Raw genomic sequence first — 12,079 nt, 5'->3', positions numbered from 1 at the left:
ATTATTATTATTTTAAAATATCTTTAATAAATAAATTATTTTATATTTATTTTAAAGTAAAACATTTTATTAAATAGATATATATATATATATATATGAAAAAAATAATATTAATTTAAAAATAAATAATTGTTTTATGAAAGTAAAATTTAATTAAAAATATTTTATATCTTTTAATAAAGAAAGCACTGCTTAGCCCTTTCTCCCTGACATTCATATTCGAAGACTTTTTTTAATGATCTTTTATTCATGATTATATCATTAAATTAGAGAAAAATGAATTAATCACAAAAACATTTTAATTCAAACTTTTAATTTCAAACATAATTATTAAAATTAACTAATTTTTTAAAATGAGTTAGCTAAAATTTATATTTAAAAACAAATACTTCTTTAACTTTATTTATAAGTCAAAAAAAAAACCTCTACTTTATTCATACTCATAAAGCACTCAAGTGTCATTATATTCATCTTTATCATTTTACCATTATTAAATATAACAAAATTTATTAAATGTTAAAATATTTTATTTTAAAATAAATATATTTAATAGAAATAAAATTAAAAACTTATTAAATTTTTAAATAGAATTAATGAGATTTAATTTTTTTTAATTCCAATCCAAATATTAAAATAACTTATACATAAAATAATAAAGAGCAGCAACTAGGATTCCTCGTTGATGCTTCCTAGAGCTTACCAGAACAAAAAATGAAAAATCACTAACCAAATTTATACCCGCTATTTTTCCTTGGGTCAATAAAATGCAAGAATATCAAGCTTTTTTCTCAAGGCCACCTAAAAATATCAACAGCTATTCTCCACCAATTAAACAAATCAACTGAGAATTACGCACCAAAGTGCAGATCACCCATACACACCCACTGAGAAATATTTCCACGCACAAACAGTCTCCAACATTTGTAATACTAATTTAGAATCAGGAAAGAAGAGGTAGAGATAGTATAGGGGGAAAAAATAAGAAAAGTACTCAACAAATTGAAAAGGCAAAACCATTAGACCTAATATTGGGAAACAGAACAAGAATAAAAGCATTATTGAAGCTAAATCCTTTACAATCAGTTACCCTTCTCCACAAAATTGACATTCACTCAAAGTAAATTAGTTTCTAGCCTGGTTTCATGGTCCAACAACTTGTGTGGGGGGTCGCATTGGCCAACCAAGAGGTGGAGACGATCCTGAAGGGTAAGCATCTCGGCTGGGAGAGAAGAGGCTTAACTCAACAAATGCCCCAGTTGAAGTTTCATCTTTTCCCAATGTCCGAAATGAAATCGACCCCCGCTTAGTCGATGCATCAGAATCAGGACTGGACCTGACACTTTCTTCAGCACCTTCCAAATGACTCTGGTTAGCAATAAGAGACACCATATCATTACGATCAACATTAAACCCTCTTCTAGGTTCTAAGTCATTTAAATTTCCCAGTGCTAAAGAATCTGCAACCGGAAGATAGACGAGCACACAAATGCACACCCCAGCACAGCATACAAGGGCAAGAAATGCCAGAAAAGTGAGGGCTTCATACGTAAATTGCTCAGGTCTATATAAAACAGATAAACCAAGTAAAAGAACCCTCAATGGAATGAAAATGGAAACTGAGAGTATTAACGTGTAAACCCTCTTCTGCAAACCCTTATTGATAACCAATTTTAAAATCCGCCTTCCAAGCCAAAATATGTAGAAAGTCAGGATGATGGCGAAAAAGCCAAGGAGAACAGTACTGAGTAAAGGGTAAGTACAAATGGAAACGTCATTCCCCCCTTGTGTAGAGATGGCAGATGCACTTATAAAATAATGAGGCAAATGTTTCCCTGAACCTCTATGCTTGTCTAACTGAGGTCCGATCAAAACAACAAACAGCTGGAGAACAAACATTGGGAAGCAGTAAAGAAGAATCCTTCCCACTGTTCTCCAGTTCAAGTTTTGGCTCATAATTCCAGTCTCCACTTTCTGTAAGGGTGCCCGAAGGAGAAACACAATGGTTAGAAAGAGGCATGGTTCTGCTAACCCCAGATTTGATACAATGTAGCTTTTGCAAACAGGGTCCTGCCATTTTAGGTGAAGGGCACGTCTTATCAAACTCAACCGAATAATCTCACCAATGCTCCACCAGATAGCAAATACAATGATTGTGATTCTGATGATCCAAGGACCACTAAAATAATTAAGTTGACGTTGATGACGACTATGAGAGCGGAAGTAAAATGTGTATACAATGCACATCAAACCAAGAATAACCAAGATGACTACTAGACAAATCGTCACCACACCGAATGCATCGGCAGCAAATCTTGTCAGGGGCATTACCCGTAGTACAGATTCCACACATGCTATCTGACAGCATGGATACAAGAAATCCTTAGGTGTTTGCCCCTTCGTTCCAGAATTATGGTATGTGACAAAGTTCCAAATATAATAATAGGGTGGGATAACTCAATTCAGAATGCATAACCACTCAAGGTTGAAGTGACTCCACCATGCCCATTAATCAATTTGCATACTTCAGAAACACAAAGGATTTGTCCCTGTGGAAAATAAATCAACCTCAGAACATAAACATGCTATGAATGCAATTTAAGCACCTACAACGGAGTGCGGAAACAAAAGGAAAAACATGAGCTACAATGCAAGCTATATACTTGAATATAAACATGCCATAAAATTGATTCAGTCTTGAATCTGATAATTAAATTTTACAGTCAGAATATTTTAGGCAATATAAATATGGTAATGTTGATAACAATGAAAGCAACAAAGAGAACAAGAAAAATAGATTACAAAAGCAGAATAGGCATTCATGAATCATATAAAAAGGAAGTGAATCCAGATACAACCTTATAGGCCTAATTAAGTGAGGAGACAATATCAAATCCTAGGACTTGTCTGACTCCTCCTGTAAGTTACACAGACGAAATACTACTCAAAAAGAGAACGTACACTTCTAGCTGGCTTTGTCCTCAGCATTTGAGCATTAACATACAATTGTAAAGAGGCTCCTAGCAATCACAAAAAAGTGACATAAAAAACAAAACAACAAACGAAAGAAGAAAAGAAAGGGGAGGAAATAGAAAAAGAAAAGTCCTATCAGTTCTGCTTACCAGAAGGTTCTAATTAATTTCACATTAATTATACTGAAAACATCATCGTTGTTTTTTTTTTTACAGACTTTTAATAACCTACCAGCAAAGGGTTTGATACCCAGAGAAATAAATGAACAGCTAACTAGCAAAAATTTCCCTTATAAAAAATTTGAAATACATAGACTTCATCCGCACGATACCAGCTAGAAAGTAGTTAAAAAACTCACAATAACTGAAACATCATATATAAAAAATCCGAAATTAGGTTCCATTTTCCCCCAACGCTTTCTCCGCAACCAGATAAACCATCCGTCAAAAATCAAGTGAAAATCAAACAAACAAACATACAAAGAAACAAGAACAAGACAGCAAATCGGCAATAATCTGAACATTCATGAATGTCCATTACCGTCAACCCGCGAAAACAGAGAATATCAAACCAAAGACAAAAAGCCAAGTGACAATGCCAAATGAGGAAAAAGACAACAAAAGGCAGGGAAGAACACCCTAAAAAGAGACAAGGAAAACAGCAGCAAAACGGATGATACAAAGGGAAAGGCAAATCAAGAGAAAACTTACAGTGATCTAACAAAGTTGATGAACGTATCCAACAGCCACAGAAGGAAATCGACCAACGAAGCAAACGAAACCCTAATTCGCACAGAGGGACGAAGAGAGGAAGATGAAGAAGAAAAAAGGAGAGGCGGGGAGAGAGAGGGAGAAGAAGGAGGGGGGGAGAGATGGATCGTAGTTAGGGAATAGATGAGTGGGACTTGGTTGGTGACAGGCTGTCTACAGCTGTGTTTCCCGAACCTGGAGGTTCGTTGGTCAGGAGTTAGGTGCGGGGTATTTCCGAGCCTACGTGGCAACAGAGTGGCGGCGTTTATGGTGGGTTTTACCATTCTTTCTGTTTTCGGTCTGTTTATTTGTATGTATGTCTTTGTCTTCATTTCCTTTCCTCCAACGAACCCAAAATTTTACAACAGTTGCTTTGTCGTATCCTTGCGACTGACTGAGACAGTTATTTTTATTTTTATTTTAGTTTATTATAATTATTTAATAATATTATTTTGCATTTAAATTACAAAGAAATAACTAAAATAAATTTAAAAAATTAAATCAATAAAAATTAAATTTAAAAATTAAATTAACAATTTAAAATTTTAAAATTTTTATTATCTCTTTAAATATAAATATCATTTTAAAATTTTTGAAAATATACGAACATTTATTAAAAATAAAAAATTGGATACTTCAAGAATATTATAGGATATATTTGATTGATTTTGACTCTTCTCCAGGGGATGTTTCTGTTCTGAAAATTAAATGAGAAAGTTAGTAATGAAAAATATAAAAAAATTATATAGTTCATTCTATATTTTTGGAATAGCTCGTATCAATTTCTAAATTAATATATTTATTTCATTTCAATGAAATTCAAAGAAAGTTTCAATAATTTACTCTAAAACTTATCTGATTATATTTTAATTAAAGTTCTATATTTTTGTTTGCCAAAATTTATGTTCTACATTTTTAATTATTTTGTCCTTTTACTTTTAAATTCTTAGTGTAAATGCTGAATGGTCCATTCTTATGGATATGTTACGCCAATAGATAACAACTAAAATAAAAAACAAGATACTGGTTGAAAAAGATATACTTTCTTTATTAAAAATATCAAATATTTTTTGAAGAGTTAGATATTTAAAAATATAAAAATATTTTTAGTTTTTAAGGTGTAATCATTATTTACTTTTTAAAAATGCCCTTATTGAATAAATGACTTTATATTTATTTAAAAAAATTACATCTAGGTCCCATATAAGAAAATTTATCATCAAGAAGTCCTATGAATTCATAAAACATTCTCAAATCCTAAATCATGCATATTTACAACTTAACTAAGGACATTAACATTTGGATAATGATCATTTATAACTTGTAAAGAAAAATGATAACTTATAATTCTCTCTTCACATCCAACATAAACTTTTGGAAAAATTTCATATAAGGACCATGTAGTTAATTTTACAAGTTATACTAACAACATAAGAAGTAATAGATTTAACTCACCACATGAACTTCACAAATAAAGTTATGGAATTGGCAAATAATGTTAGAATGAATAAGTAAAGTTAAAAAATTAATAAATTTTTTTAAGAAAAAGTAATCATGCTAGCTGCCATATATTGGATGTAATAAGTAGCATAAAAAAAATTACAAGTAAAGTAAAACTTTTAATAAATAATGTAGTTGATTTTACAATTTATGATAATGAATTAATAAGCTATGAATTTAAATCGTCACATGAATTTATATTGCTAATCAATTATATTACTCATTAAATGCTTTACGTTACTTGTTAATTTCCTTGCATTAATATACTGAAAAAGAATATTTTGGTCATTTTGTTTTATAAGTTTATTTCAATTCAAATGTAACATCTTAAATGAAATTTTAAAATATTTTGGGCCTGATTTGAAAATATATCATGGACATGGTCTTTACATAGAATTCTCCCTAGACTTTTTACAATTGCTTGATGCACTCTTTTTTTTCCCCCCTTGGGTCGAACTATTGCTAGATACGCGCCAACAAAGAATCACCTGGAAAAATCTAACTCCAATGTTCTACTATCAGTAACATCTCACCCATACGTATTAATTTATTTACTTATTATTTACTTAATGCTGGTTAATTTCTAATAATGACAACAATAACAACGGGATGAAGAAGTTGTAGAGATAAAATATAGGTTAAAAAAGGACAATTTGATTCATAAACTATAGGTCCAAAAGCATATGATATCATAAACTCATTTTTTATATAATGTTCTTATTCAACTTTTAAAAACAATACAATATATTATTTATTGTTAACAAAAATTAATTTTAACAGTCAGTTGATCAGAAAATCACAAAAAAGATCAAAAGCATTTAAGAGTGAGAAGTAACACCAAGAAAAATTAAAGGGTAAAGAGATAATTTGTTCCTAAAGTATTTTTCGAGCAGAATCCAGCACCCTAACATTTTTATTAGAGTAATTTTGCCCTTAACATTATCAAAATAGAGTATTTTTATCCTTTTCATTAAATTTTCAATGTTAACCTTAAATATTAACAGTTAAAATTTTGACAGAAATGGTAAAAATTACTCTAACAAAAATGTTAGAGTGTTGGGTGCTCTTTAAAAAATATTTTAAAGACAAAAAATATATTTTAATCAAAATTAAATCATCCGCAAAATAAAAATACATGTGAAAGAGAAACACCCTTATGCCCCAATTAAATAGCAACGTGCCAAGTTCCTTTTGTAACCTATGCAATAATGACGTAAGAAAGATACTCCATCCATGACGAAAAATATGAGATGACAAGGGATCACCTTGTCTAGTGCCTTTCATAGGAAAAAAGGTGGTAGAACGACTACTGTTCTAGAGAACTAACACAAATGGTGTGTAATAATACAAGCCATAATTATTATCTTTGGTATTCAAACATCTTTTATGTAGTGTTTCTATTGGTGAATTTATATTTGAATTTAAAATTTTATAGTTCAAATCTAAGTATTTCAAATTTTTGTTTGGGTAGTGTACAAAATTTTAAATAAAGAAAAGAAATGAGTTGAGATTTAAAAGAAATGAAGAATTAGGAGTAATGCGTTTACCTCTATTTTTCAGTTAACCATAAACGATAAGGAGAGATGAGAAAAGATGCGAAAGTTATAAAGACATTAGTAGTGAAATGCAAACAGAACGAAATGTTTGAAGTGATTGAAATTTCAAATAATTAAAGCGTAGGGGAGTTTGAAATTATAAAGGAATGACAATAAGGAATTGATTTGCATTTGGATTAAATCCATGTTCATAAATGTTTGTGTGTTATAATGAAAGATTTTGTTCAAATCCAAATTTAAATCTAAGTTCCCATAAATCCAAAACACATCATTAAGATATCTTCAATAAAGTCTCACGTCAGTCTATCAAAAATTTTTTCAAGGTTTTTTTTATTGCCATCAAACTTACCATGCCTTTTTTCTTCCTCAGGGAATACATCACTTTATATAAGATAAGAACTCCCAGGTGCTTGCTTAAATTATTATCTTTAATGAACTCTAGTAGAGCACTTCTAGAACTCGCAGAGGTCATGGGAACATTTAAAGGGAAAAAGACTTGAGTCTTTATTCACTTACCTTGTGGCCTAAATAAAGGTAGAAATTTCGGAAAGTCTTCTCCACTAATTGAACTTGGTTAATGTGGTTGGTACTAAATGGCACAAGGTTATCAACAAATAAGAGGTAAGAGATGGGGAGGGACCATGTAAACCAATATGAATTGCTTTCTATTGTTTGTCATTGACAAAATTCTCAATAGTTTAGGACAAACACTCTATGAAAAGGATGAAAAATATAAGGAGAAGGTGGATCTTGTTGCCAAATGCCTCTTGTGGTTATGAATTTGGCTATGGGATGACCATTCTAGAGGACCTATGCTAGCAGGGATGGCTCTTTAAAGAACAAAAGAAGTAGAGGTGAAGAAGAAAATTGTGCATGATGTCTTCAAGGTGTGGGCAACACTTTTCTTTAGGCTTAATTCACCCCCAAGTCTATGGGTTGTAGTTGGGTTGATGGCAAGTTTCTTTCAAGATATAATGAAAACCTTAAGTAGGATTTGCATTACCAAGACAACAATGGTTTTTATAAAGTCATAATTTGACTTTATTTTTCATACATTTGAAGAATAAAGGCAATGGGTTTTAATGGATGGATATGTTTGGATATTCCAAATAAGTAACAGTGAGGGATATTTATAGATAGCAAACTAAAGTGATACCATAAAGTGGTACCTTTTAAATAATAAAAACTCTTTTTAAAAGTTAAACCAATGTTGGGCGTAATCTTTATATTGGTTCATGAATCTATATAGTTTAATAATTAATAGTGTTAATGGGCAAAAATACCTCAAAAGTTTTTTCAAAGGAGTATTGTGTACCTTATCTTTTGGTTAGAGCCAATTTGCCTCACCATTAAATCTAGGAATGTTGATCATTAAAATCAAAGTTTGACCAAATGGAAGACAAGTGGGATTAGCTAATTTGTGTTGGGTTTGCTAACTAAGCATTAACAAACATGAAGCCAGATCTAGAAATCGAGGTCATTCTTATTCATCCAAACTAGATTTGGGTTTGCCAATTTTCCTTGATCCTTCTTTCCTCTATCTCCTTCTTATTACTTGTGAGATTCAAGATGCCTGATAGGAAAATCTGTATGAGATTGGTGAGAAAATTCTTAGAAACTCAAAGGGTATATAAGGTATGTTAGTAACAATCGTCCTTGTTCGTATTAAAATGCACGTGTAGGTTTAGATATTAGAACTCAACAAGATGGATGTTTGTGGTATAAAGAATTTAGCATATGAAATGAATTTCATTGTCTTCCTTATTATGAAAATATGACAATATGAGCGTTTGAAGTAATCTTATCATCTTCCTTCTTTTCTTTCCCCTAAGCAAAGTGCCACATGGTTTTTCAAATTAATGATATCAACACTTGATTAGTCAAATGTTAAAAAAAGGTGACATTGCTCAATAGCACTTTCAAAGTAATATTGCTCATCTTAAAAGGCAAGAGTATCGAGTTTTTTTTTTGAGAAAAAAACTTCCAAAGACATTTTTGCCCCTTTTAATATTTTATAATAACTTTTCATAAAAAAAATCCTTTTACTATGTAGAATTTTTTTGAAATATCTTCCCTTTATTAAGTGACACTTTTTAGTTTTATAACTCTCTAAAGACGCCTTTAGAATTTAGAAAGACATGATCTTAGATACTACAACTATTTGCATAACCTTTTATAAAAATTCCTTAATTTATAAGGATGTAACTCTTTAATTTATAAAAGACACGATTTTTAAAAAAAATCTCTTTATTTTAAAAATATTCTAACAACCTATATAGTGGAGGTTGAGATATATTGCACAATAACATTCACTAGTTGATTTGGTATCCCTACATCCTTTAAAGTGTCTCCAATTACTCTCATTGGAGTTTGTCAAAAGCCCCGTCCAAATAAATTTTATAGCCATCTAACTTGTCTTACTTTTTTTTACCTCATGAAATGGATGACCTCTTGCGACTTGCAAGATAATGATGTTTTAGTCCACGATAAAATTGGAATGGAAAGGAAGATCAAGAGTTTGCATCATAGGTTGGAACTCATTAGCCATGACCTTAGTAATAATCTTGAAGATAAACTTACACAAGTTAATTGATCTGAATTGCTTTAAACATTCAAGTGCTAAACCTTGGGAATTAGAGCACTTGAAATTCTATTTAAACTAGGCTTAAGGTTTTGCCTTTAACATACATTTTTTACAATAATATGGATGGAATCACCAATTATGTCCTGCCAACATGGGAAAAATAATGGAGAATCACATTCAAAGATTACTCAAGTAAATTAATCATAGATAAAGACTAATAACAAGTTTCATTTTATAAAAAATAATTTCATGTTCTCATTTTAATTAACAATCTATTTTTTATTAATTTTATGTACAAATAATTTACTCGAGTAGTCTTTAAATGTAAATTTCAAAAAAAAAAAATTGCATGAAGTCCATCAACTACAAGTGCTTTAAAGGGTTTTCATATTTAAAAAGGGAAAAATTTTGATTTCTTTATTGGTGATCTTTTTGTCCACAACATGCACTCACTGGGTGTTCAGTCTAAGAAAAGACTCTTTTGGGCTCGTGAAGCATAATCAGAGCTATCATAGTATACAAATTATTGAAATATGATATAAAAATTATTGAAATATTAAAAAAGATTAATACCCTCTAATAATATCAACATTACTTTATTAAGGGTGGTCAAAGCATGGTTTAATTTAATTTTGCTCAAAATATGAACTAAACCAAATCAATCGAGTGTGCAAAAAAAGGCACATGCTTGGTTTTCTATTAAGATTAGTTTAGTTCAGTTTCTAAGCAATTTAGTTTATACATGAATTAAGTTTTAATATTTTTAACATATAAAATCATATATTAAGGCTAAATAGGATTTTTGACTCTCCTTTTTTCTTTCATATTCCAACTTAAATTACATTGTCGACTTTATTATTCATAAATGAAAATCAACATCATATCCAGAAAAAAAAAATCAAATTCCATTGTCAATAAACATTGTATATGCATTTGTAAGTAACATAAGTTAAATTTATTACACTTGTCTTAATGTTTATGATGAAAAATAACTCATTTTAAATAAAAGGGAAATTCTATGTTTAAAATTATTTAAAAAATCATTCTTGAAGTAATATGAGCACATGCATTGGATTTTTTAATAGCAAATTGAGGAAGGAAGGGTTAGAGTTTTATTAAAGTATTTTAGGTTGGGGCTGGACTTTAGTCGGAGTTAGAATTTTTTTAAAAAAATAAATACTAATAGTCTAATATTAATCATAACAAATACATTTAAAAATATAGAAGGTATGGTTCAGGTTTAGTAAAAGTTTTAAAGAAAAAAAAAAACTAAACCCTAAATCAAACCACTTGGTTTTTAAATTATAAAACCAAATTAAATTTTATTAATGATTGGTTTTATTCATTTTTATTGAATTAGTTTGGTATGATCGATTATGTTCAGTTTTGCTTACCATTTATTTAATACTTTCTCTATTTCATTATATCTGTCGTTTTAAAGAAAAATCGTTTCATATTAAATGTCATTTTTAATGATTTTTTTTTTCTATTTTACCCTTAGAGCAATACTCTACTACTCCCCTATATTGTGTTAAAGGCCTTGAAGTGTTGAAATGGGGTAAATGGGTAAAATTTCAAGTCATATTTTTATAAAATTGCAAACCTCCTGTAAAAGAAGTTGATCGTAGAGTGATTTGTAATTGGAATATATCTAAGGTCATAGGATTACACTCAATTCTTCCATAACACAATAATTAAACGCATTACAAGATTCATGGACAATCCAAACGTAAAAATGACAATTATTAATTGAGTACTATATAATTATCATTTTTATACACTTAGTTGTCCATAAAACTTATAATATTTAATTGTATTATGGGAATGATTACCTGTTTTCAAATAGTTTTAAAAAATTTGTCAGAAAATATGTTTTCTATGATCTCCTTAAAAAGATAAAAAATATTGTAAAAACTAAAAAATAAAAAATATTTTTTATTTATTTACTTTTATTTTGCAAAACCAGAAAAAAGACAAAAAGCATTGTGTTTTTATTAATAATAATTATGTTAATAAAATAAATAATTCTTTACTCTTTATTTCACAATTTTATCTATGTTTTTTTAATATGATGATTTAAATATATTTTTTCAAAACTTATTCTTCAAAATTATTCTATAAAATTATTTTTAAAATGTAGAAATAGAAAACAGATGTAATTTTTCCTATTTTTTTGCTCAATTATTCTGAGGTAATTGTTTTTTACCTATCGGTACACAGCTTGTCTAGCTTTTTTTTCCCCCTAATGATCCTGTCCATTAAAAAAAAAAAAAGATTTTCGAAGTTTTTTTTTTAAAGCTTAAAATTTTGATGATAAATTTATTTTATTTGGTTTTTGTTTCAAAAAATAATTTCTCTCTATTTTTTTAATGTCATTCTCAATTCCCTCGCATTTCAAATGTGACAATGTGCTGATTTTTAAGTGTAGCAAAAAAAAAAAATTGGCGAAAAATATATGATACCCTACTTAGAGTTTTCTTTTGTTTTTGTTTTTTCGGAGGATCTCACCTAGGCTCCTGAAGGAGAAAAATGCACTTAGAACTAAATATATTTTAAAATTATTTACAAGTTAAAGAATCTTTTTTACAAATATATTTTAAAAAGAAAATATATAATTATCTTCAGTAAGAAAAAAACTTTAGGTAATTACTAATGAATAATTATTTATTAATATATAAATTTAAAGATATGAACTTGTGAATATTTAATTATAAAAATTT

The 12,079-nt window shown here is 29.1% G+C and overlaps 1 protein-coding gene across 2 annotated transcripts; it reads right to left on the bottom strand.

Moving 5' to 3' along the window:
• Positions 1-799: 799 nt before the first annotated feature.
• On the bottom strand, positions 800-3,839 carry LOC129304665 (uncharacterized). Of its 2 annotated transcripts, XM_054944397.1 has the most exons (3): positions 3,681-3,835; positions 2,959-3,017; positions 800-2,546 (listed from the first exon to the last, which is right to left on the bottom strand). In XM_054944397.1, exon 3 carries the CDS (start codon positions 2,323-2,325, stop codon positions 1,141-1,143), a length of 1,185 nt encoding a protein of 394 aa, XP_054800372.1. In that variant the 5' UTR covers positions 2,326-2,546; positions 2,959-3,017; positions 3,681-3,835; the 3' UTR covers positions 800-1,140. The 2 variants fall into 2 exon arrangements, with proteins under 2 accessions (XP_054800372.1, XP_054800371.1); XM_054944396.1 differs by lacking the exon at positions 2,959-3,017 and having other exon boundaries at positions 3,681-3,839.
• Positions 3,840-12,079: the final 8,240 nt, after the last annotated feature.

Source organism: Prosopis cineraria, unplaced genomic scaffold (genome assembly GCF_029017545.1).
Source record: "Prosopis cineraria cultivar Desert tree isolate PC_DT_omini unplaced genomic scaffold, ASM2901754v1 PC3, whole genome shotgun sequence".
Lineage (NCBI taxonomy): Eukaryota > Viridiplantae > Streptophyta > Magnoliopsida > Fabales > Fabaceae > Prosopis > Prosopis cineraria.
The sequence above is the reverse complement of the archived record's forward strand: the minus strand, read 5'-3'. Positions and strand labels throughout refer to the sequence as shown.

Excerpts from the sequence above, each read along its gene's own strand:
- LOC129304665 (XM_054944396.1), bottom strand. The coding sequence starts at position 2,325 with ATGCCCCTGACAAGATTTGCTGCCGATGCATTCGGTGTGGTGACGATT.